At 43.6% G+C, this 27,255-nt stretch overlaps 1 protein-coding gene across 1 annotated transcript; it reads left to right on the top strand.

Moving 5' to 3' along the window:
• Positions 1-228: 228 nt before the first annotated feature.
• CTSD (cathepsin D) lies at positions 229-27,255 on the top strand. Its single transcript, XM_035121628.3, has 9 exons — positions 229-376; positions 3,393-3,549; positions 16,395-16,518; positions 18,847-18,965; positions 20,768-20,967; positions 21,815-21,937; positions 22,256-22,400; positions 23,692-23,790; positions 24,386-27,255. The coding sequence occupies exons 1-9, from the start codon at positions 315-317 to the stop codon at positions 24,554-24,556; spliced, it is 1,200 nt and encodes a 399-aa protein (XP_034977519.1). The 5' UTR covers positions 229-314; the 3' UTR covers positions 24,557-27,255.

Genomic DNA, 27,255 nt, shown 5'->3' with positions numbered 1-27,255 from the left:
GCGGAAATCGCATGTGCGTAAACAGGCATGTGCTTTCTTTGGCTCAGCTTTTCCTGCCTCCCGGTATCTGCAGGCACTTACAGGGTTAAAGACCTTCCCCCTCCTCCTCTGGGGGGCCACGTGACTCCTAGAGCTGCACATTTCGGGCGGTCAGCTGACCAAGCAGTCACGGGGTTGTATTGCTCAGTCATTGCCCTTAATACCGGGAGGGCTGCGGGTTTGCAAAACAGACCGGACTTGGAGCAGCACGAGAAGCGCACCTGCTCCCCGTCGGTACCTGAGAGTCGCTACGATCCAGCCCAGCCGCCATCGCCATGGGGCTCCGCTCTTTAATCCTGCTCGCGTCCCTGGTGGTCGCTAGCTCGGCGCTCATCAGGTGAGGGTCGCCTTCCTCTCGCACAGTCGCTCAGCGCTCGGGGTTCCTTGGCTGGCGGAGGAGACTGGAAAGAAGAGGGGGCGGCGGGGGGAGATAAGAAAAGCTTTGCAACCTTCTGGAGGAAACTGCAGGGTTGTTGTGTTTAGAGTAAAATGGAGCCCCGTGTCTGCTGATCAACGGCTTCTCACCCGGGAGGGCGTGTCCGGAAAGAGCGGACATCTCGAGGGCTCCGTCAAGTTCAGCTCGTGGCGTGCTGCCCTCGATTTGTAGCCTGGCGGGATCTGGAGGGGCCGGGCGCCTCTGCTGTTATCTGCCCGGTTGCACGGGCTCTCAGACGAGCGAGCAAGATCCTTTTCTTGAAGGGGGAGTGACGAGGGTTCGGTTAAAAGGGAGGTTGGGGCAGCCCCAAAGGAGGGTTAATGCGCTCTCCAGGGAGCTTGGATCCGTGTGTACATGTGCCCAAATATGCTGGTAGGCCTCTCCCCTCCGAGCATGTTTTATCTTTTAAGAAAACTTCACGAAATTCAGTTCCTTGTAAGAGGTTTGGGTTGTAGGCTGATGTAGCAAAGAATACAGGCTGTTGCTGTCTGGGTATAATTTCTGCCACCCCCTTGGTACCCTCCCAGTTTTGTGATACTCCTGGCTTTTATATGTCAACTCCATATAAAATGTAATGGAGGGGGGGCATCAAAATTTGTGCAAACCAAGATTTAGTTTATATGTGGCAGGAAGTTAGTTATTGGAAGAAGTAACACCCTCAGGAGGTATTATGCTCTGTAGGCAAGTTGACAAGATGGTTTTCTGAGAGACCCAGTTAGTTTGGTGAGGGTTACTTCCATGTTACTGTACCAAGGGTTGCAACTTGAGCGTGAGAGTTTATATACAGTTTATATACTGCTTGACTATAAAAACAGCAACCTCAGAGTAGTTTACAAAAAGAATAAAACAATAGAATTGGTGAAGAACAATAGGAGATGTTACCAAAAAAACCAACCCCCAAATAACCCAGCCTTAATCTAGTGAATGCCAAAGCACTGCTTAGTTTATACTTTCAGAAAAACTGCAAGCACCAAGTGCTTGAGGTAAGGAGCCTTGAACATTGAAATAGTGCCCCACTGATGGATCACATAAGAAACACAGCTCCAAGACTAGATTTTTATAGGCACAGGCATTGTAAAATGCTCACTTGGTTTCTCACACCCACCCCACCCCACCCCTGCTTTCACACACACTAGACGACACCTGTTTGAAGAGATGGTACTCGGATAAAGACTAACGCCATCACAGGTTCATGGTGAGCAAACGAGTTTGGTGGCTGATGTTCTGACATGTAGAAAGTGCCTCCTACGTGGTTGGCAGTGCTTTAAAACTTGGGTCTAACTTGACCAAAGTTATAGCTTTCCCAATCTTTGCTTCCTGGTGGTACTACCTGTTCCAGTCATGTTGAAACAGCTAAAAACATGAGCCATAACCAGTTGCAAACAAGACTGAATTATTTCAGAAAGGGCCATACCCATAGAAAGGGGGCATTCTGAGAACCAGACATACCGTAATTTAAATAGGTCACTTCATCTCCTGAGATCCACAAAAGTGTTTCAGCACTGGTGACCATAAGTATCTCTTGGCTGCCTGTCTCTGAATACCCAGCAGAATGAGACATGCTTACCTTCCCTGCCTCCATGCATTGCAGAGAATCTGCAGTGGGGGCAGTCTCTTGCTTTATGCTGGGTTGGCCAACACACTGGTCAGTTATTGTTAGTAGACAATTGCTTCACCGTCTTCAAATATTCCACGAAGCAAAGAATGCCAGGTGGTAGCTTATCTTTTTGCAATAAGTTAAACCGCCTCGGTCCAGTATACCTGAAGGAGCATCTTCACCTCCATCGCTCTGCCCGGACCCTGAGGTCCAGTGCCGAGGGCCTTCTGGTGGTTCCCTCGCTGCGAGAAGCCAAGTTACAGGGAACCAGGCAGAGGGCCTTCTCGGTAGTGGCACCCACCCTGTGGAACGCCCTCCCACCAGATGTCAAAAAGAAAAACAACTACCAGACTTTTAGAGGACATCTGAAGGCAGCCCTGTTTAGGGAAGCTTTTAATCTTTAAGAAATTAGTGTATTTTAATATTTCTGTTGGAAGCCGCCCAGAGTGGCTGGGGAAACCCACTCAGATGGGCGGGGTATAAATAATAAATTATTATTATTATTATTATTATTATATTAGTTAGTTTCTTTTGTATAAAAGTGGTTGTTAGCTATGAACCAGTGAAAACAAACTAATGTGCCACTAGCAGTGTATCAGATCTGTTGCTGATTAGCGTATGTTTGTTCTAATCAAGTCAATACTGTACTCAGGTCAAGTGTATTTCAGTCAGTTGATCAAAACTTTTTTTTAAAAAAACTTTTCAAATGCCCACGATAAGTTCCAGGGTGGGAAAGATAACTCCACTTTGCCCTTCCCTTGTGTGTGCACATTATAAGAGGAAGTATAGTTGTTATTATACTCTGTTGGGGCACAGATATGGCTCTTTGGGTGATAAAAGGGATGAGGCGCAGGATGTGTTCAGTTGTTAATCTACTATCTTTTGGTACATTTGTTTGTTAGCTGTAAAAGCTGCTTGGTATCTGCAGATGAAAGGTGCCATTTAAGAGTATTATAATCAAAAGCTGCATAGCAAATTTCCCCGAGGATAGCCTTCCAGCATAATCTAACATATTAAAAAAATGAAATCAAGTTTCAAAACTGGATCCAGTAGGGAGGTTCCCATAAATCCTGCCAAATTCCCTGTAGAGGTAGGCTAGCAAGGATCCATGAACTTCACAGGAGCCATGTCAGTAAGCAAACCCCAATGGAGAACCTGGCTGCTTGTTCTTTTGATATGAAGACAAAAGAGAAAGTTGCTGCATTTGCTGCAAAGAGAGATGTATTTCTTTTGAACCTTTCTGAGATACCGTAATCTTTGGCTGTGTAATTGAAGCTAGATAATATTGATAATGGTCCCCAAATCATTTCTGCTTGACAGAATTCCATTGAAGAAGTTCCCCTCCATGCGCAGCATCTACACAGAATATGGGACCAATGTCCAAGACCTGAATGAGTTGGGGGAAATGCTGAAGTACAAATTTGGGGGCGCTGATGTGGGCGCACCAACCCCAGAAACTTTGAAGAACTACATGGATGTAAGTATAGTAGTTGATTGTCACTCCTCCTAATGCTTTGACTGTTTCTTCCTTCTTGGTGACTGGGATCTGTGTGGTAGAACAATATCCTGGAACCCTGCTATTGTCCTTGTCTGTCCCAGTGAATAAAACCATTAGGGAGAAGGTCATATTTAAAACAGACCTTGAAAATTATCCATTGTGGTATTTGTAAACACCTAGCACTTGACGTTTCAGGGTCACAACTGCACATCCTCTTCTTCATTGGGTAGGCTTGGCATGCAGAGAACTTGTGCTGTCATCCCAGAAGCATTTCAGTGTATCGGCACCATGTGAATTCTCCTCCCACTGAAACACTGCACTCCTTGGGGCATGGCCTCCTTTTCTAGAGAAGCCATGTGTTTGTGGGAGATAGGGCAGGCTGATAATGACTGTTTGCCTTATGCAAAGGTAATTGTTGAAACAAATGGGAATGTGTAGGAGGGGTATGAGGAAATCAAGGAAGCTAAGACGGGATAAGAGATGGAGGATGCTCCTGAGGGCTTGATGTGTAAGATCATAGCCATTATGACTTGGGTGATTGAAGAAAGAACGCTCTCAATGAGCAAGTGAAGGCTTGTTGTTGTTGGCATCCATTTGTCCCAAGAGACAGTGGAGAGCGCCTCCAGGGGTGATGTCAAACTGCTGCATTAGCGTCATCAAAGTGACATCCCCCAGGGCCCTAGCCTGGGAAATGTGTATGGAAAATCCTGAAGGCAAGACCCCCGCCTCGGCCCCCCTGATGTGGTCCAAAGGAAAGCAATATGTCTGGCACCAGCTTCACTGTAGGAGTTGCTGGAAGGAGGTGTTTAATGCACCATCCAGCCGTCTTGGGGTCTCCACTCCAGATTGGCTGGCGTAGTGTTTACTCCTTAGCCTTTTCTTCTCCTGAAGATATCCCACAAGGCAGCGGAGGTTTAGGATCTTCTCCTAGGTGGGCTACTTTCCCAGGTTTATGAGCCCCTTCTGCCCCTCACTCCCATCTACAGCACATGCAGAACCCACCTTCTTGACCATTGGATCCACTCTTGGTCTCGCCTGCTGAATCCGCCACAGCCTGTCTTCACATGCAGGAAAAGTCCAAGCATAGACTTAACAATGTGATAACCATGGGTTACAGGACTGAGTATAAGGCTAGAACTGGAAGCTTCTGAGCAGAACTTAGTTTTCTGGCAATCCCACTGGTTTCACTTGCATTTCTCTTGGAAAACCCTTCTGCTCCCCACGTCACTTCCTGCACACTTTAAAAGGATGACTCAGACCTGAACAGGCTGAAATTTAATCCAGTTAACAAAGATTCACAGCAGCTGTTGGTCCAGTCTTCTTCCCTAATAGGATTTTGATGCAGACCACCCATCAGTGCTAGGATGTCGGAACTTGCCGCTGAATTCTTCTTGCCATTTTATAAATCGCAGAGAAAGTGCCACCACTGAACTCTGAAAAGAGGCCACTGTAGCTTGTAATGAAATTTGCTACAGTCTCTGCAGTCTGCTTCCCTCTCTTAACCTTTTTTTTTTTTTGTAAAGTGCTGTAAAAGCCCTCTCTCCTCTTCCCTGCTGATTTAATGATGCTATAATGTAATACTGGCTTGCAAGCCAAGGGATAAATAAACAGAATACATTCAGAATCTGAATTGGTGAGGTAATAGTGCTTTTTTGGAGTGGGGAAGTGTGTACGGCCAACTTTCACTTCTTAGCAGATTTTCATGATTGGGTTGGTCTAGGACAGGTGATGTGCTATGATGTCAAGTTGCATCAGTAGAGAAGTAATAGGAAATATTCCATATTTAAATGTGACGCTCAATCTTAAAACCAAGTTCATCCAGGTTCATTGGAATTTACATGTAAATATTTTGAGTAGTGCTTAGAACTACAGTCATACCTTGTGTTGCGTCCGCTTCATATTGCATCTCTTCACGTTGTGTCCCGCGGCAACCCGGAAGTACTGGAACGGGTTACTTCCGGGTTTCGCCGCATGCGCAGAAGCGCTAAATTGCACTATGTACAGAAGCACCAAATCGCGCCTGTGCAGAGGCAGTGCTTCAAGTTACAGACATTTCACGTTACGGACGGCCCTCCAGAACAGATCCTGTCCATAACACGAGGTACCACTGTACAGGTGGTGAACTGATGGATCATTTTAGCAAATGTGAGAATAAGCCCAAATGGTGCTTGGTATGGATGGCTCTGCTGGATGATCATCAGGTAGAATCTTAAAAGTTGGAGGAAGGAGTCTGGTATACCATCTAGTCCAGTTTTAACACTGTGTTAAAAAGCCTGACTGGCCTCAACTAGAAGTTGAGCACTTAGTGTCACTGGTCTCTTGCTGCGAATCTATTTCGGAAAGCATCCTCACTTCTGACTTTCAAGCATCTCTTGAAGACTTTTTAATGCCAGCAGGCATTAAATTCATGACCAAAAATACTTGATTTCTGATCATGCAGTCACCTGACTGATTATCTGTATTTTCAAAAGTTATTTATTAAAATGACATTTTATATTTTCGCAAGACATGCTGTTAAAATTTTATGATAAGGTGGTATAGAAAGTTTTTATGATATGATGGCATAGAATTACTTCTGTAAATAACTGTATTCTAATAACCCATCTGAATGTAGACTTCGTAGTTCAAAGCTTCTGGTTGTCTTTGGGCAGAATGGAGTGTGCCTCCAGTACCCACACACCCAGCATTTCTCCTTAAACCACAGAGCTTTGAAGTGAAGCCCAGGACGTTTGTGTGTTGCATTTGAAGGCATCTTCCCATTCTCCCATCAGCTGGTGGATGGGTAGGAGCACACCTTGCTTGACTGAAGGAACAACCCGGTTCCTCCTTTGAAGTGCTGCCTATGAGGCCTTTGAGGCTGTTTATAAAGGGCTGTTTGAAAGCCCTGTGATGTGCTTGCTTTGAAGTCCTGAGAATCAGGGCTTCAGGGGGGAAGCATCACCTGATGTCAGGTGATTGGCAGGTGAGCTGTCTCGCATGCCTGTCAACTGGCCTGCTGGGCTGGGTGAGATGAAGATTTGCCCATCCTATCAGAAAAGCTTCCCTACCCTTGTCTTTGAAAGTGGGCCACTGCTGACATGGGAAGGTAGTTTTATTGTGGGCTCTTTATTTAAAACCACATTACTGTACAATGTACAGTAAAACCTATAAGCAGTAGGATCCAATTGTCTAATTAAAGTTGTGAAATTAAAATCACAAGACCATAAAGATCTTTCCATATGGTCTCTTGACTTTCCCTGTCCTCGTACACATTTTTCTGAATTGAAATTAACTGCATAACTTCTGCCCATCACTCTCCACACTTGCTCCTCCCTTTCTCTTCATTCTTGCATTCACAATTGGCCCCAGTCAGTCACTTCCTTGACCCAATCATTGAGGCCTGTAGTAGGGTGGGGCATCAGTGTTCTGTTCATGATAGGCATTCTGAATATGGGAGGGTGGCTTTTGTTTTTCCTTCAGAAGTACCAAACACCTGCTGTTAGACCTGCGGAGGGTTTTGGCCACAGTACTTGCAGAAATCCAGGCTGAACATCCTAAAGGGACATGCTTGTGTCTGGAGAGAGTTGTGACAGATGGGGAAGTTATGTGAGTGGCCAGTATAGCAGCTGAAGCTTGAGAGTTTGGGGGCTGCTTCTCCAGCTTGAGGTGCAACCTGGGCTTGCTGCGCTCTGAATTGTGTGTGCCTTGTCTCTTGGGAAAGCAAGTCTCTTGGCTTCTCTTCCCCCCTTCCTGCCCCAGGCTCTTGTCAGCCATCCAGTTTTCTCCTCCTGTGACTTGTCCTCTCTTTGTTTGCCAATCCCAAGGAAGTTCTACAAGTAGGGGGACAGAAGTGTTTGATCAAGCTGTACCTTTGATGTTGAAATGTGCAAGGTGAAGGTTGATGCAATACATGGCTGCTCCGAAACCCTATTTGAAGAAAGCTTTGTCTCATGCCATATTTTTTTTTTAAAAAAACACACACACCTGAATTTACACATTTGGAGTTAATACAAATAGAACCTATCAGATTGCATGTATTTGCAGCAGACCAGAGAGAAGTATAGATTGGAATCTTTCCCCGTTACATATTTGACTTCCAGTGGCAGATGGTATTTGATGTGGGTGCTGTTTAAACACTTGAGCCCATACCTGTGTCCTGAAATACTTGCAATCTTAAGAGCACTGGATCATGTGCTTCTCTGAATGTGTAGATCAGCCCTCCAAACTAATATGAGTTGAAGGCCATCTAGAATGTTTTTACAGGTTATTAGAAAAAGAAGAAAATAGTGCTGGGCTGCATTGCCATTTTATTCTTGCCATGTTGCAAATGGCACACATGTGCTCTGTATTGTGTGTCACAGCCCCTGTGTACTCCTTTTGTCAGGCTACTGCTGCACTGACTTAGAGCAGGGTCAATATTCTCTCTCTGCTGCTACAAGGCCACACTAAAACCTTCCGTAACCCAGGGTACTGAAAGAAATTTCCTACATATATGCATCCTCCCACCCTATAATTAAGTTTACATAAAGCTAGTATCAGCATGCAGCTGGTAGTAGTATACTTTTTATGTTGAGTTTTGTGCAAGGAAACAGAACTGGTTGCTCTTCAGGGATGTGAAACTACTCGAGACCCTCAATCAGTCATACCTTTCCTCATTTCCATTGCCTGCCGTGTAGAAATAACACATGGGTTTTGGCCATTTACCAGTGGTAGTGGATCACTATGTGCCTCTCCGCCTCAAGAGAAGGATCTGTAACTTCCTCCAGACTACAGGTCACTGGAGCAATTGAAGATATTGGAGGATGGACCAGAGAGGAGAGCAGGCATCACGAACCTGATTGTCCTTATTTCCCTTGGAGAAAGGCGATCAGGAGATATTCTGCTTGCTTTGCTTCCTTTATACTGCACCCTTCCAAGAACATATACCAAGGACTTTCTCTGCTAAATTTCTCCCTGTATATTCAGAAAATGATAATTATCTAGAAACTTTCAAGGACCATCCCAAGTTTATTAATAATAGGCTTTTTGGTTTGTTACACTGGATGAGAAATACACTGGAAATTACAAATGCCTTTCTTAAAGTGTTTCTGTTACCAGAAGCACTCGGAATTTGTAGCAGCTGTAATAGGCAACCAATCACCAAACAATTCTATTCATATCCCCGCAACAGTAAGTGTCGCTGAATTTAACAGGTAGATGGTAGGCATTCTCCCAAACACTGGGTCTAAACTGCAAGCTTCAAAACTAGTGGAATATATAACATGCTTAGGCTTGGAGAAAAGTGATGGGAGAGAATAGGTTGCTCCCAGATATATGCAGAAAAAAACCCTGCTTTCACTTTTGGGACAAGCAGAATATATTAAACGGTTCTTTTTGTGCCTTCTCTCCTGTTTTGTGAAGAATGGCAAATGAGATCTTAAGCACTGGAAAAGTTTAATTGCACTACCAGTGATTTATTTTTACTTTTTTAAATGAACAAAAAATGACAACAAGGCTTAACCCTCCTCCTGCCTCTGAATGTGTGCTAGCTTTGGAATAGTGTTACATCTAAGACTTGCTTCCCCCCCCACCCCATCCTGCAATGCTCCCCATTTGTCTTGTTCCATGAGGAGATAAGGCTATTTGGGGGGGGGGTTCACAGTTGTGGTACAAAAACCCAGCTAGTTTCAGTTAGCTTTATCTACAAAAGGGCTGTGGATCTATTTTGAAGTCTAGTCATGAGACAGATAAACTGTAACAAAGCTCCTGACATGATAATTGTGCAAATAATAGATTACTGATGAGCTTTCTCTTGTGACACACACATAGTCCAGAAGCTTATAAATCCTTTTGCCATGAGATAATGTTTTCCCCATGTATACAACTGGATTTCCTAACTCATTTGCCCGGTTAAGTAGCCTTCCAATGGAACTGCAGACCTGAACAAGGTGTGTGTTCCATAAGTTGATTAGATATTTTCTATTTATTGGTGGCATGGCTTTGAAATACTATCCTAGTAATTACTCCCTTTTTTAGTAACCTGTGACCAACTGCTGATAATCGCACTGTTTCGGCAACTCTTTTTATCAGGAGAATCCCATGGAGGGACCCCAGAAAAATGCTTTGATAAAGCTTGAGCATGCTCAGTGGGCATGGAATGCTGGCTGCCTGTTGGGAGGGGGAACTGGAATTCCAGGAGGCTGGAATCCTGAACAGAAATGTTCTACACCACATTTTCTTGCAGGTCCCACTTGTGGTGTTAGGGAAAGCCAGCAGCAACTGCAGAAGGAAACTAGGATTAATCAATCATTCAAACAGGGCCATTATTATAGCCACTTTCCTATGGGGGCATGCAATTAAACACTACATTTTTTGTGTGATCATATATATCTAGTCTTCCCCCAACTCTCCTTGTTGGTATGAATTAACATTTGGCCTGGGTACCAAGTATGCATGTGTGGGTGGGTGGGTGTCCAAGCAGGAAATGGCATCCGTCTTTCTTTGAAGGGGGGGGGGAATAGGTGGGGAAACCTCTACTGAAGAGGATAGGGTATGTTCTGTCTTTTGAAAATGGTGATAACTGCTGTATGGCTCTATAATGTCATCACTTAGAGCACAGTGCAAGTTCACTTTGCAGGAGCAGCTCTCTTTGTCAGTATGAACTGGAGATCCCTACTGCATTTCTGACCCCTGAATGTAATATTTCCTTTGTCAGCTTGAAAAAATACTAGGCAAGGCATCCACCCACCTGTAGATAGCCTGGTTAATAGTTCATTATGATACCTTCAGTTCTCATTTTGCTCTGTCATTCAAATCTCAGGGATGAGCCTGTGCTTTGGGGTCAACTTAATGGTAATGCTTCTGGGATACCCCTCGCCCCTATCCACATACTTAGTGGCTGTACTGTCATGAATCCCACTGGTGTGAGAGAGGGGATATCCCTGCGGCCTGAGGCCAGCTCCCTAGTGGCAAGCATAAAATGGTGGCTGTATCTGGCATGTTCAGCTTTAATTCTTCTGGGCACATTTCAGATCCTGTTGGAGCATACAGTTTGGGTGTTGCTCTGCTAGAATTATGCAACTGGAAGATCCCCCCCCCCTTTTAAATGAATGTTGCAAGCAAGGGGATTGTTTACATAGGTTAATAGTTGAGCTTAATATGGGAAGCAGTTTTGACTTCTCATTTAGGAACTGTAAAAGACTTCTTCAAAATTACAACCCAGTGCTAATTTAGATTGCATTTAGCCTCTAGGGTGAGGCACACCCGTAGCTATGCTGATCCACCATTACAAGTGAGGCTGCTTTGGACTAGTTGGCTGCTACACCAGAACAAGGCAGCACACTAACCCAACGTGGGACCTGCCAGATGTTTTGGACTACAACTCCTATCAGCCCTCACACATTTGGAAAAAAATGGAAGGAAAAGTTGCTTCATGACTGTTGTAAGCTTGTTACTGTCAGTTGTTTTTTTTAAAAAAATACTGCTGCTGTTGGCAAATAGCAAACTTGGGCAATCTTCTCAAAGTGGGCTGGAAGCTCTCTCTGACACACCCAGACCACCTCCGCACTGATCACACGGGGGGGGGGGGGAGATTATTCCTGGTGCTTTTATAGCTATGCTTAGTCAAGCTTCTCACAATGAAGCATCCTGCAAAGGAAGCTGCTTTAACTTGCATCAAACCATTGTCCATCTACCTCACTTATTGTCTGTACTGACTAGCAGAGGCTCTCCAGAGTTTTCAGACCTACTACTTGGCTGCGTTGGAGACTGAGCCTGGATGCTCTCCCTTTATAAAAACGTAAAGGTGCAAGGTTTTGCCTGGGATGTGAATCCAGCACCTCTTGCACCCAAAGCAAAAGGAACCCAACGCCACTAGACGCATTCTGTGGATACAAAAAATGGCAGGTCCATGGGTGCTACTGTTGTTTACGGCCGATAGGATGTTCTCCCTTCCTTCCTGAAGGCTACGAAGGTGGTCAAGGTTGTAACTGTGACAGCTTTCTAAAGTGGTCAGAATTAAAGTTGGAGGAAACCACTCTGTCAGTTTTCTGCCTTGAAGTGCAGGTGGAGATCATTCTTCTGTATATTTCCTAGAGGGACTCCCTGTTAGCCTAAAGCCTAGCCCGCCTAACCAGGTTGCTGCGACTCCTCTAAACACCACCTCCTTTGCAATTTGCAAGAACATGACACTTCTGAGTCAGCTTTCCAATTAATATCACTTAGAATCAGAGTAAGGCTCCCCCCCCCAAAAAAAATATGTTTAGGTGTTGTAACAGCTTCATACCTGTCTTGGCTTTATTCCATCTTTCTTTAGAAGCAGTCCCAATGGTGGCTGTTACACAATGGCCTATCTATATTAGGAAGGGGAAAGTGAAGTGAATTTCCTCTCTTGAATTGCCTAACTCAAGTGAGCCACCCAAATATGAAATCCTTCACTTGATGTATTTCTTAACTCTTGTCCTTACTGGCAAAGGGATAGCTCGGGCGGTAGAGCATGAGACACTAAATCTCAGGGTTGTGGTCATTGGACAGAAGAGAAGGTTGGGCCGCTGGATGAGCCTTGTGCTCCCTTCCAATTCTACAATTCCAGTTGTATAATGCATGGATGGCCACACACTTAAGCCTCGCAGGTGCAACTATTAGGGGCTGGGGTGCAGAACAGAGGCAGGGTGGACTAGATGCATATGTGGCGGTGGCATTAGGTAAATGTTCAGTAGACACACCAATGCTAGGGAATTATATATAGCAGGTGTGGTGTTTCTCTGTGCATTTTATATATAGTGGCAGCCTACGTCTGCAGCAGACAGCTTAGAAATGGCCTTAACAGACTGTGATCAATGCAGCTCATGGTCCCCCTTTTATAGTTGGCTTTCAAAAGTGGTAGGGAGGAGAGGAGAAACACTGTTTTTGCCAGCCTTCAGTCAATTATTGCTCATCCCAGATTGAAGATCCCAATCCAGATATTGCCGTGGATTGCAGCAATCTCCTAGCAGGCGTACCTGAAGAGGGGTATAAGCAACCAGTAGCTCCACATCAGCAGTTTTCAACACATTCAAATGTAAATGAGTAAGGAAAAAAATGCTTGCGGTTCTCAAGAGGAAAAAATTAGTGCACTGTGCCTACTCAAGCCAGAAAAACACTTGGCTAAGTTCACAAACCTGTTCTGGAGCCAAAAAAAAATGATGCCATGTGCGTTGGGTTGCCACCCTTTCTTCTTTCTCCAGGCAGAACTTCTGTAATAGCTGTTGGATCAGCAAAAATGGGAAGAGGCGCAGCTTTCCCCAGTGCTGAGGTGCAGCAATTGCCAGCAGATGGGAACAGCAAGCTGTACCTAATTTAATTTAGAAGGAATCCTGCTTCAATAAGTTTTTGTGTTGTTGTTTTTATAAGTCAGGAAAGTAAGGTTTATTGTCGGTTGCATACTATGGCCATGACAGCTGAGGAGGGAGGAAACATCCAAAGCAGTCTTCCATTAAGTGCAAATTTCAGCAAGCTACAGGATATTGATTGTGGTAGATGAAGAGCTCTTTGCAACTGGAAGGTCCTCTTCCCCCTTCCCTTCCCCCCCCTTTCTATGGTCAGTAGATGCACTGGAAGCAAAAGGCGTAAAGACCTACTTAATCCTTGTTGGTTCAGCATGTCTGCTACTTTTGCACTCACTGGTGCTTGTGCTGGAGCAGAAAGGGAACATGTTTATTTCTCATCGAGCAATTGAGTCAAATGCTGACTGCATGGTTTGCTAGAACGTCTTTGGAAACCTAAGAGAGCCTCCCTCCCTTTGGTTTAAAAGTTGGAGGAGCCTGGAATATATTCCCCGCTGTAGTAGCTGCAGCCCTGGAGAGGGATGAGGAGCAATAGGTGATGCACAGAGGCACACAAGTACCGGTAACCTCCATTTACTCAGTGTGTTAGAGGAGAAAGGCTTATGTATGGACCTTTGTTACAAATGTTCTCCCTTTAACACATAGCAAAAATGGGTGTGGGGAAACCTTGGGGAGGGGTAGTGTGCAAGTTCTGTGCCCTCTCGTAGGATAGGTGCTGTTTCAGTTTTAGTTCTGCCCTGTCACTTGTTGGACCGTATTCAACAGCAGGACCCATCTAGCTGCTGTTAGCACAAACCCATTGTGTCATCCCTGGCTAGGGCTGATGGGAGTTGGAGTCCAGCAGTGTCTCGAGGGTTACAGGTTCCCCATGCCTGGAGGGAATGCAATTCAGTTTTACTCAGAGTAAAACCATTGAAATTAATTAAATGTGGCAAGGTCTACTCTGACCAAAACTTAGTTGAACTCTGCTCCCTCTTTCTAGACGGCTTAATTCCTCCCATCTGGAATGTGAGCCTCTTCCTTGTTCAAGCACTTAAACTACCCTTCTGATTTGAGTGCAAAGGCTGCCAGCCTCCTGCCTGAATGGTGGTTACTTCATAATATAGCAACTATTCCAGGAAGTGCAGGTGAGCAATACATAGGATTTATTGCATTGCAGCAAAGATTCTGCATACTTAAAAAAATGTGTAGAGACCATGGGGCACCTCAACTTTAGCTTTAGGAGCATGGACAAGAATGGAATACTGTATAATGTTTTCTAAATACTGACCCAGGACTTTATTCCTCCGTGTGTGTGTGTGTGTGTGTGAATTCTCACAGATAAATGTTGCATAAAACACTGGCCTTTGTAAACATAAGTTGCTTAAGTACAAAATGAATACCAAGGCAGCAGTCCTGGTTAATTATAAGGTGATTTACAGCCTCTAATTCTCTGCTGTGCTTTAAAAGTAACAGGCAACAACCTAGTATAGGTACTAGGTTAGAAAACACACCCTACCCTAGTACGATAATGGTTTTAATGTGAGATGCCAGGGAGGAGATTAAATTACCTTTAATCTTCATAGTCTGTAGGCACAGAACGCAGGTAACATTTTTGTACCCAAGTAGCTTGACCAGAGGAATGAAAAAGCATCTCCCACCCTGAGTGGTGGAGCTGTTGGCCATGTCATTAGCTGTTGCCTTGGGAGCGCCTCTCATCCACCAGTTTTTGTGCACTTGTGACCAAGGAACTCTGAATAGGCAAGCACATGTGCTGGTAAGCAAAATGAAGTTACTGGCTGAGCCAACTGAAGTTTAAATATTGTCACCAAACCATGGACATTTGAATCTAACTTTGTAAGGCGGTAACACCCAAACATTGAGGATGAAATTGGGTACACCTTCTGTCATTCTTATCTACACACACACATACTTACACACACTTTAAAGGGAGTTAGGCATTTTGTTGCAATATGTGACTTGAAGGTTTGCTGAGAGTTTTGCATATAAATATTGGGCATGTTTGGGATACAAAACTCTGTTTTAAATCCAAGCACACTTTCCCAAGGGAACCAGGAAAGAGGAATGGTGACATCCTGTTCTATCCATCATGGGGCCATCGCGGATGAGCATTGGCTTGATTTTTGGATAGAATCATAGAGTTGGAAGAGACCACAAGGGCCATCCAGTCCAACCCCCTGCCAAGCAGGAAACATCATCAAAGCATTCCTGACAGATGGCTGTCATGTTGGGAATGAACTTGCAGTAAAGAGCTGGCTTAGCCCTTGTTCAAATAGAGCATTTTAGTACTTCCACATAAGGGTATGGTAGCAATTCATTCTTAGGGTTCGAGTGAAATCTCTTGGCTCTGAGTGGCTAAGGCCTTACTCTCGGGGATAATGGAGAGGCATAATGCATCTCTGTGTTCCGAACACACTGACAATTAAACATTGCAGTGTTTAAGCCAAGGATGTGGCTCTCTATATTCTGCTGGACTCTAACTCTTCCATCATCCAGCATGGCCAATGGTCGGGGATGATGGTGGAAGTTGTAATCCAGCAACCTCTGCAGGGCCACAGGTTCCTCATCTAAGCCCCATATGTGATACCAATCATAATGACAAACACTTTGTTAGTTTATAATAACTACAGTGGTACCTTGGTTCTCAAACTTAATCAGTTCCGGAATTCTGTTCCAAAACCAAAGTGTTCCAAAACCAAGGCGTGCTTTCCCATAGAAAGTAATGCAAAATGGATTAATTCATTCGAGATTTTTAAAAACAACCCCTAAAACAGCAATTTAACATGAAATTTACTATCTAACGGGACCATTGATCCATAAAATGAAAGCAATAAACAATGTACTGCAGTCACACAATCAACCAAGAGCTGAACTCGGTTCCACACAGTCACAGAAACAAAACAAAAAAGCCACAAAAACACAAAAAATAACAAAAACATTCAAGCTGGTGACCATTGCAACATCTTGTGGGAGCAAATGAGACTTGCATCTAGAGTTTCCTCATCTTGATACTGCCAGCTCTCCCTTTATTTTATTTTATCTTCTTCCTTTCCTCTAAGGGGCTAAAGGCAACCTTCATTGCCTCCATCCATCCTGCCCCATTTTTCACCACACAAGAAAACCTGTAAGGTAGTTCAGGCTGAGAGAGAATGACTGGCTCACAGACACCCAAGGAAGCTTTATATCTTCATGGGAATTTGAACCTGGGTCTCTTTACTCCTGGTCTGACACTCTGATCATTATTTCTCCCTGGTGCACACTCCTGCTCCCTCTGTCTATATGCAGTTTGACATGGGGGTGGGGTAGTTGCGTAAGCTTGGCGGCTTCTTTTGAGGTAGTCACTGACTTATCTCAATCCTATAGAGAACACTGTGGTAAGAATGATCCCTTGGTAGTAATCCTCCGTACTGTGGGGTAATGAGTATTGTATTTGGCAACCCAGGACCATGAAAGTGATGCTTCTTTTATTTCTTTGTAAACCTGGTGCTAGCCTGGAATGTTCTTCTTACCTTTCATCCTCTCATCTCAACTTTCGTTTTGCAGGCTCAGTATTATGGAGAGATTGGCATTGGGACACCCCCACAGAAGTTTACTGTGGTCTTCGACACTGGCTCTTCCAACCTCTGGGTGCCTTCTGTCCACTGCCACTTGTTGGACATTGCTTGCCGTAAGTAACTCTTCAGTTGACTGACTTAAGTAGCACCATCCATCAATCCTCTATCGTGTATTTATGTGATAAAAGCCTAAGCCAAGCTCTTACTTTGCATGAAAATGACTAACTTTAAAAAAAAAAATTATTTGCCATATCATTGATTGTGTACAGTGGTACCTCGGGTTACAAACGCTTCGGGTTACAAACTCCCAGAAGTAGTTGCTCTGGGTTGTGAACTGTGCCCGAGGATGAGAATGGAAATCGTGCGCCACTGGCACACCGGCAAAAGGAGGCCCCATTAGCAAAAGCACACCTCAGGTTAAGAACAGTTTTGGGTTAAGAACTGACCTCCAGAATGAATTAAGTTTGTAACCCGAGGTACCACTGTACTTCATTTTGAGAAGCCTGGTACTTCCTGTCCACTGTTTTTTTTAATGTTGCTTCCAACTTGACTCCCTACTCCTTGCTGCTTTTTAACAATACTTTGATTCAACTGACCATTGCTTGAGAGGCAAAGAAGTGTACTTCTCTCTCCTGGGATGCATGCTCTTCAGCACGTTGGAAACCGGTCAGCCAGATATATCTGTCACTGTTCTTATTTTGTTTCACCCTTTTTCCCAGAGGATCTGTCAAAGCACTTAAACAGAGTTGGTGGCAACACAGGTCTGCTGATCATTCCACCTTTTCCCCCTCTGAACACCTAAAGTGATGATAAAATATACGCCATCTCTTAACCAGTTTAAAGAGTCTCCCCTGACTATTGAATTAAATGCAGCTTGTTTCTACATGTGATGAGACCCTTGTGCACATTGGTAGAGATCACGGCGATCACGTCTTCTGAACTTACCTGTGCACAGCAACTCCGCTGGCTGAAACTGATGGGAGTTTTAAAACATCCTGGACCACTGGCCATGCTGGTGAGGGCTGATGGCGAGTTTTATTCCAGCAGTAGTTGCAGGGCTGCTTGTTAGCCACCCTTGCTTTAGGTGGAAAACGGATAATGACTTTATTAAAGGTGGTTTGAAAGAGGGAGTTCTACTCTTGTTATGCACACCCAGCTGGTTTTGCGAGCTTTTATTCTGTAAAACCCGTTTGACTAGAAATGCATGGAACAAATAAAAAGTCTGCATCATGGGAAATGAAGCCCCTCAAACCACTTTCAACCCTCTTGAAAAGTGTGTGAGCTCAGCACATGTACCCTGGTTTTTCATGTCTTGGGGATCCTCAAGAAACGAACCTGCCAGGTGTACTTGAATCCCAAAATACACTTTCCAAATCCAATTTAGCAGCCAAATTGGATCTCCACTTAATTCTCCATGTATTCGAAGAGCTTTAGAAAGTACTTGTGCTAATGCTTTCAGGTAAAGAGATGCATGTTGGCAGTCGCTCTACCCTATTCTGGAAGTCCCTTTAGTTCAAGAGGAATGAAAAATTATTCTTCCCAGCAGATGGGACTTGAAACAGGCAGAGTTTGTTGTGCTACAACCATGCCAGATCTAGCTAAGTTTTGGTAAAGACCACCTTTCTCCAGAAGCCTCTGTAGGCTATGATTTAACTGTAGTTGCTTACCTAAACATCCTCTATACCATTGTGGACATGGCATAAAAAGTTCAATTTATAGAGGAAGGCTGGGTTCATATGCTGTCTAGATGTAGAAATAGTAACTTCCTTCACTGCTTCTCCACTTAAGATGTTCAGGAGGCGATACAGCTGTGATTATTAAGTAACCATGGCCTCCATTTATAAAATGAGTCCAGTCCAGCAGTCCCTAATCTTGCACATAATTGGGATTAGCAGTAACCTTGCTACCTGCTATCAGTCAATATTTCACTCAAGCCCTTCAGAACAATTTGGCTGACCTAGAAATTAGTTCTTTTGAAATGAAACCTGTAATTTTCCATATTCTGGTTTGTTGGCTGATAAGTGACACTACAGGGTGGGTAGTGTCCATGTCTGTCCTGGGTTTCCTCTTCCAGAATAAAGACTACATCCATTCTGGGGGTTCCAGCATGAGGTCATCAAGTGCATCTCTAAGTCAGGTCTGCATCAAAGCACAGTTGCCTTTTGCTTGTTTCTTGAATGTAATGTATTTACATACAGGAATCAAGAAAACTGAACGTAATGAAAACCAATTGTTGTTTTCCCTCCAAATAATTAAATGGTGCAAAACTGGTTCCTAACACTAATTAAAAAGCTGCGAGGAAGGGGTTATGAATTGGCTTTTAGTTTCTGTTTGGTCTGGAACACAGAGTTGGTGTCTCCACAAAGATTGGTCAAGTGTTCCAAGTTGGTGAAAACTGGATTTATGTATGTGTGTGTGTTGTGTTATTTCCCCCCCTGCAGTGCTGCACCACAAATACGATTCTTCCAAGTCCAGCTCGTATGTGAAAAATGGTACAGACTTTGCCATCCATTATGGTACTGGGAGCCTGTCAGGATTTCTCAGCCAAGATCATGTAACGGTTAGTACATCACCAATAATTCACTTCTCAAATCTGTTAAACCTTTGAGTGTTTAGCAAAACAACAACAGCCTACCACCACCACCATACAAGAGTACTGAAATATTGCGGTGTGATAGGAACTCCTGGGGATAGTACCAAAAGTTCGTGAGGCATATGGGATGTGCTTTCCACAAAACATAGATTGCCTAGACAGTGATCAGCTTTTATGCTGAGCACTGTGGGTTTGTTTTGCTTCTTCAGAAAGGTAGTAAGAGCAACTCCTGATTCTTCAAGATGCAAAGCAAGTAAATGACAGCATTGTGGTATTTATATATAAACAAGGTAGGAGAAGTTAGTTTCAAATTTATTGTCCCGTGGCTGCACCTTAAAACAACTTTTCTTGTGGTGTGCTGTGAAAGGCCCCAGAGGCTCTCTTTGCCAGTCCTTTCTATGAGCCTGCCATCTTTAGTGGCCAGTTTTAAAGCCACATGTGTATGGAAAGAATTGCTTTGGTTTATTCCCAATCCTCCTAAAGTAAACTACAGCTGCTGTGGCCTTAAGGGAGCCTGTACTTGTCCAGTTTTAGTTTATGGAAGTTGCTAGACTACGGTAGGGTGATACGATTATTTTATGCAGTATTTAGCACCAAGCACTGAAACTTAGTTTCTGAAAAAGCTTCAGCCGTTGTGTCTCGTTATAAAGAAAGGGGAGCAAGGGAGACTTAACTATGATATGCATGTAATCACTGGCTGATGAAGCAACTTTTACAGGGCAAAGTTGTCTTGTCCTTTCTTATTCTTAGGAGTGTTGGCTAACAGAGCAGTAAATTCAGAATAATCATAATCATATACTAAGTTTTTGTCCTGCCCTTCCCCCCAAAGGCAATTAGGGGGGCAAACCATAAAGCAATATAACAGCACAATTAAAAAAATAAAGCATCTTTGAGAGCATCTAAAACCATATTAAAATAGCCGCATGTCCTCACATCTAATAATTTCAGGGTCGCTAGGAACAGTATCTTTCAACCATCAAATGCCTGGGTGAGCAGAGATGTTTTTAAAATTCCTCTTGAATGTTAATAGTGAGGGAGACAAACAAGAGATTAGAAAGAACAATTCTGACATACCAAACAAAATCTTTGCCAAGTCTCACAGTTTCATCATATCTGGTCATAAATTGAGTGGAGAAGAAACAGTCTAGATTAATGCATGTGAAGCCCTGGATGGTATTTCTTTCTCCTTCCCACACTCTGTGCCGCCTTTGGTCAGATCACCTGGTATTGCTCACTTTTGTGGCTCAGAAGCAAGGAAGGACAGGAGCAGAGAAAAGCAGAGCTGTTGCCACAGTCACTCTCAAGGTTTGAAAATTGCTGCCTGGGGGAAGTTCAGACCTTAACATCTCTGCGATTTCAGAGAGGTGATAAAACTTCCTCTTTTCAGCAACCGTTTGGGTCTGTGTCTAGTTCCTGTATTCTGTGTTTGTGGGCTTTTGTTACACTTGCTTTTGTTGCTCACAGCCTTGAGCTTTAGAAAAAGCAGTTTAATCACTTAAAAATTACAGAATGAATACAATAGTGAGATGATAATGGAAGTTGCATGGCTTCTAAGAAGGCAACTCCTTATCAGCATTTATGTTTTTCAAGATTGCTCTGTTTGTTCCATGTGCTTTTATATGGCATGTATTGAGAAGGGAGAGATCCTGGCACCACTTGAGCATGTTTTTAATCTTACTACCAGGGGAATGATACCATATTTGTTCAAATAATGGTGTAAATGTGTATGTTTTGGGTTCTCCCAACCTCCCCTTTTCTCTCTCACCCAGATTGGTGACCTGACTGTCCAGAATCAGTTGTTCGGTGAAGCTGTCAAGCAGCCTGGTATCACTTTCATTGCTGCAAAGTTTGATGGCATCCTTGGCCTGGCATACCCTAAGATCTCCGTGGATAAAGTGAAGCCTTTCTTTGACAATGCAATTGAGCAGCAGCTAATGGAAAAGAACATATTTTCCTTTTATCTAAACAGGTGAGAATGTAACCTTGCTTGAACTTGTGTGCCAAGGACCAAAGGGAAAGGCCTTTCCATCCCCAAAAGGAACGTCTTAATTATTTCATACATGTGGTAGGTAGTGCCTACATTTGCTACGTAAAGATAAAGCCCTTTTAAGAAGATGGAAAGATTATGTGTGGCATCCATTAGGAAAAGAGGGAATATCAGGGTGTGATGAACGGGGAAGAAGTTCCTGTTTGTCTTTTAGAAATGTCCTGATATCCTTTGACTCATTTCTGTCTTGTGACTCACACCCAATTCTTTATTCTTTAAAAAAAACCACAGTACAGTACAGTACTTTGCACACAAAAAATCAGTGCATAACATTGATTACCATATTGTGCAAATCACCTGATCATGAATAAAGAGTCCTGCAGCATCATATGAGCACGACACAGGTGCAGGCTCAGAATGGTCTGAAGGCTTGCAGTGGAGCCCTATGGGAAACCATACACAGACCAGTCTTGAGCTCTTTAGATAGACCATCATGGTGTGCGTGATAAAGGATTGCCACCTAATCTAGTGCATGTTTTACTTGGGGAGATATCTGTTGAGTTCAGTTTGGGCTTTATCACTGGTAGGATAGCAGAGCTGTTGAAATCCAGTCTTAAAGAAACATGCCGAGTACACAAAGGATGGCATTGCTTCTCTTGGATTCTGGGGGCCTTTTCCCTGTCCGGCATCACTTCTGTAACCCTGTCCTTGCGTGCTTTTTCTGCTTTACATTTCCACAGTTCATTGAGTATATTGCTCAGAAGCTATGGATCCCCCTCCGTTTTTGTACTAATGCTTTCTGTCTCCACTTGTATTCTGTGTCTTCTAGGGATCCGAAAGCAGCCACTGGAGGTGAATTGCTTTTCGGTGGCGTGGACCCACAATATTATACTGGGGACTTCACCTGGGTGAACGTCACTCGCAAAGCTTACTGGCAGATCCACATGGACAAGTGAGTTGTTTATCTTTTGTTTCACAGGTGCACAAGGGGGTCCATAGTTTATTAGCATATAAATTGCCTGCAACAAAGCGTTGTTCTATATCCCCAATGGGAGCTGTGTAACACCATGTAGGGGGTGCGGTAAACGAGGACTCCAGGGGGAAAAGAAAGAAAAACCCACTCTCCTAAAATCTTCCATGCTGTGCCATGTAGCACAGAAGGAGTTCAGTCCCCAATGCTGAGGATATTGCTTCACCCAGTTGCGCAAAGGTGGATAGAATTGAATTCTTTTTTAAAAATAATAATCTGGGAATTGTTGTCTTCTTCCAGGGTTGACGTTGGCAATGGCCTGACTGTGTGCAAAGATGGCTGTGAAGCTATTGTAGACACAGGGACCTCCCTCATTACAGGCCCAACAGACGAAATTAAGCAACTGCAGAAAGCCATTGGAGCTAAGCCAATCATTAAAGGACAGGTAACTACAAGTGGGGATGGGGTGAGGTGGTGGGTCTAATGTTGGGACGTCCGTATGTGCAGCCCGACTACTGTTTCTATCAGGGCTGGCTAGCCTGGGACCCTCCAGATGTTGTTAGACTCCAGCTCTACTCAACTCCACGCATTGGCCACACTGGGAGTCCAACATCTGAAGGGTCACAGGTTCTTTAGCAGGGCTTTTTGTATATTGGTTTTGGTCTCGATTGGGTTCAAATACAGCCAATAGCTTGGATTGCTACCTCAAAAGCAGCTCGGTTACCAGTTCAAAGCAGTTCATATGTTGGGTGACCTTTATGTTACACTACTGCAGCTCTCTCTCCCCCCCCCCCCTCACAACCAAACCTGCTTAGGAAGAATTGGCCATAATAAGTTCTGTGCGCCCTACCTTCCTTCCACCTCACCTCCACCATCAGAGGATTTTCAGGACTTCTTACAGTGTCAACATTCCACATGTTGCCCTTCACATAGGCACTTGCGCGTAATGTTAGCATGCCTGTGATCAGCAGCCTCTGCAGGTGCGCCAACGACACCCTGTCATGACATGCAAACAGACCAGTGGCTGAGGGAAGAATGCTTAAAATGTGGCTCAAGGGAGGGCTGAACCCTTAACACTCACAAAGGGCTTATTTGTAGCCTGCATGCTGTGTAAGCCGGGTCTAAGAGAACTCCCTCAGCCAATAGCATAGGAGGAGAAATTCTGCTACGTTCAGCTTCAGCTGCCGCTTCACCACTTTGAGAATTGCTGTATAATGATAAATTTCCTGTCTGTGTAGTTCTTAAAAGGTACAGCAAGGCAGGTCCACTCAAGATATGGATCTTCCATCTCTTTAACTGCCCAGATATACGGCTTTTTTGTGGGAAAGGCATCAGAATGTGGCACTAATGGAGTGTAAGAGGTAGTAGTAGTAGTAATGTTTGGGATTTTTTATAGAGAACTTAACTTTCACTGTAATTCTAACAATGAGCAGTGGCTCAGTGCTGCCCCTGTACTGCAGATGGGGGCAAGATGTTTGTTGCCAGCAGGGAAAAAATCCAAGGGGTGCCCCTGTTCGAAGAAGAAGAAGAAGAAGAAGAAGAAGAAGAAGAAGAAGAAGAAGAAGAAGAAGAAGAAGAAGAAGAAGAGGAGGAGGAGGAGCCTAAACAAGTCCCTTTTAGGGAGAAGTGTGGAGTGTAGGAGTCATTAGCTAGTTCTTGTCTACACACCTTCAGGATTCAAAATTCATAGCTCTGCCACAAGGTTCTTATACTTCCGATTTCTTTTTCTTTTTCAGTACATGCTTCCGTGTGATAAGCTGTCTTCCCTTCCCACTGTGAACTTGGTCCTGGGAGGGAAATCCTATGCCCTCACTCCAGATCAATATGCCTTGAAGGTAAGTTCAAAACTGTTTCTGAGATCATCCTAAGAATGCTCACCAACCTATCCCAGACACAGCAATTTTGGGTCCCCCGGGTGCTTTTATTGATGTGCATTCAGCATCTAGTAATAGATTTGTTATATCTGCACTGGATCCTATGCACTTCGGGGAAATGGCGAGGACTCTTAAAAGCGCAATGGACTCTGCCTTTGTGTCTTTTTACATTGTAGTTAGTTAAACATTAAGACTGAGTTCTCTCATTGCATACCAATTACTTAAGTGAAGGATTAGTGAGCAAATTCTTTCCAAACGGGGGGAGGAGCAGGAAGAGGACTGAAAACTAATAAATATTGTGGGGGACAATAAATGCTGCTTAAGTCGTCAATGAACATCTATAAAACATTGCTTGACCACTACTTTTCTACAAGGATATGTTTGGGCTTTTTTTTTTTACATTGAAGAGGGAGTGTATGCATGATCTTCTTCAACAACTGGTGGCTTTTTAGGTGCTCCTGAACACTAAACTGCAAAAGGAAGCAAACAAAATGCAACTACAGAGAAAACTAATATGCTCTCGCTCACTCACTCACCTTCTTTTCTCTCCTTGTAGGTTACTGTTCAAGGAGAAACTCTTTGCTTGAGTGGATTTTCAGGCTTGGATGTCCCACCACCTGGTGGACCTCTTTGGATCCTGGGTGATGTCTTCATCGGCCCTTATTACACCGTGTTCGATCGAGATAATGATGCCGTCGGTTTTGCAAAATGTTCCGGCAGTGCGTAAATGCAACTGACAACCACCTCCTACAGTCTCTCTCTCCAAATTCACTCACAAACACACTGGAGTTTTCTACTGTCTCTTGTAGGCATTAGGAACAAAATTAGGAAAGTTAAAAGGAAAAAAAATTGACACTTTAAAATTTAAATAAGGAGCAGAGATCTTTAAAAAATAATAATAATCTGAAAAGCTACTACGGTAGTGACCATTGAACAAACACTTCCTTCCTCGAATGACACAGGCCATAGAAAAGTTATAATAAAAACGTACCTAAGGAGCCCCAGCATTGTATGAGCTCTTCAAACATCTGGCTACTTGACATGCTATCCCTTTTTAAGCATAAGAACTATAAATACCATATTTAAATTAACACAGTTGCTTGGGATTGGACTAGGTGAACCCTTTGGTGTTCCTTCCAATCCTACGATTCTGTTATTCGCTCCAAAAGAGAAATCTTCTTAGATTCACTTGCCTAGCTGTTCCCCATTTTTAATTTATTGATATATATATATAAAGGCAACATAGAGAACAGGATCTTTCACAGTTGTTTATGGGGGGGAAGTGCTAGGTAGTTGGGAAGTTACCACGGAATTTGCATTGGGCTAATGATCCCGTAGTATTTCTTGCATTGTGGGGATGTGGGATATAGCAAAATTGTCCCGATTTGCATTTTTAAAAGAAATGTAGCAGGTCCACACCACTTTGGGTTAGGTGGGCTCCAATGAGTAGAGAGTCCTTGGGAAGTTATAACTGGAAATGGGTATTTCTATAAGGTATGATTGGGTTCTCCCATCTCATATTTTATAAACAGCCACAGTTTTGATTTTGGTCTGAGTGACCCCATTCAGGTACTGTAGTTACGCAAGACATTGTTACAACTTCTTTCTCTTGGTTTCTCAAACCTTACATAATTCCATAATTGACAAGATGCATCAACTTGTCAAATAAGGCGTCTCCCCACACCCCACTATTAAATCAAATCACAGCTACTCTGACACTCATATCTCAGTACTGCTGCCAGTACAGAAAAATCCTGTAGATAGGAAACCTTGATAAAACAGGGAACCTTGGGTGTGGGGTGGGTTCAATCTGCCCTTGCAGAAAGCAGGACTGATCTTCCTGCTCATCAGCTGACAAGCAGGGGTTTGAATCCTGCTTGGTCACACTCTCCCTCCAACCCCATGGGCCAACTTTGGCAGGTGGCCAGGATCATCCTCCTGTCAAGAGTTAACCTGTGGGTTGTGGGAAGATGAATATCTGGCACGCCGGGCCAAAAGGGTTCCCCACCGCCGTTACGAAACTTACTCTGCTATGAGAAGCTGGGTCTAGGATCCCAAATTGTATGAACAACTCTGCACAGAGAGATTCTGGTTACCTAGACTTTTATGAAAAGTGTTTTATAAAAAGAGCTGCTTCTGCATTGGTGCCTGATTTTGGCCTGGCAAGCAGAACGCATGGAGCAGCCCTTCAGGACAGGGAGGTGGAGATAAGCTAGGTAGATGTTAGTTGAGCAAACTGGAACGTCATCGTTGGCTTGGTAAATGAAGTCTTCCGGTATCTTTTTAGATAAATTTGAAATGTTCCATGATATTTTGGACCCCAGCCCTAAGGTTGCGAGACAGCACGGATAACACAGAACACAACTTTTAGATTAAACAAAGAGCTGTTCTGATGCAGAGCCAAGCACACTTCGCTGAAGATGCTTTATTTTAAACTAGATGAAATCTGGTTCAAGAAGAGCAACACAATAGAAAAGCTGGTGAACACGGGAGAGTAAAAGGCATCAGGAATTTGAACATACATTTGTGAATATGCTGCATGTCCTAGACTACAAACCAACCCCCCCCTCCTGGTTGGGTTGAATACTTTGGAATGCTGATAAGCATCAGGATATCTAGAGAAAGCTATACCTGCTTGGGAATTGCTAACAAGATGCTGCCATTCAAAAACCATGGTGTGTCTGTAAGCTTGTGAAAGATACAGAAGTATATTGGAGATGTCATTAAAACTGTCGCATCCTTCCCCAACCTGGTGCCCACCATGTTGACTGGGGCTGGTTGGAGTTGCAGTCTAAAACATCTAAAAAAAGTCTTCAACCCTGAACTAGTAATTCAAGGTCATTGAATAGCTTCTCACTGAGTAATATCAAGTACAAATACTCTAGGAACTTTCATTTCAAACTTAAGTGCCCAAAGTTCTTCTTAAGAGAAGCTGTATAGAAAGTGTCTTAAATTTTCTTTAGGTGGTCATTCATATCAGGATAAGATTGGACACAAGTCTTTTGTCTTGAAGAAATTTTATCATGAATGCCGTATATTATATATATATAAAAGTATCTCTCGCTCATTAGCACTGAGTGGGCTGATTGGCCGGTAATAGTATATGTTTCAGTCTCTTAGAGGCAACTGCTAACAGCAGCCTAACACCACCACCCCTTTCAAAGGCGTGTGATATAGTCTATAAAGGAGGAGAGCGTTCTCTGCCGACCTTTGGAAGGTCAAGTACAGGAATCCGTTTGTTTGGAATACATTTAGAGCTGCTGGATCTGTAGCTTGCTACTCTCCCCTTGTTTTTGCTTGCTTTTTCTAAATGTGTAAAATGCTCTTGTGGCTCTCCTGTTGGGCAGATGCAAGTTGTAGCTGATCTCCACTCAATTTGTCATAGAAAAATTGTAATGAAAAAATAAATTTGTCTCCTCTACATTC

Source organism: Zootoca vivipara, chromosome 1, assembly GCF_965207765.1.
Source record: "Zootoca vivipara chromosome 1, rZooViv2.hap1.1, whole genome shotgun sequence".
Lineage (NCBI taxonomy): Eukaryota > Metazoa > Chordata > Lepidosauria > Squamata > Lacertidae > Zootoca > Zootoca vivipara.
The sequence above is the reverse complement of the archived record's forward strand: the minus strand, read 5'-3'. Positions and strand labels throughout refer to the sequence as shown.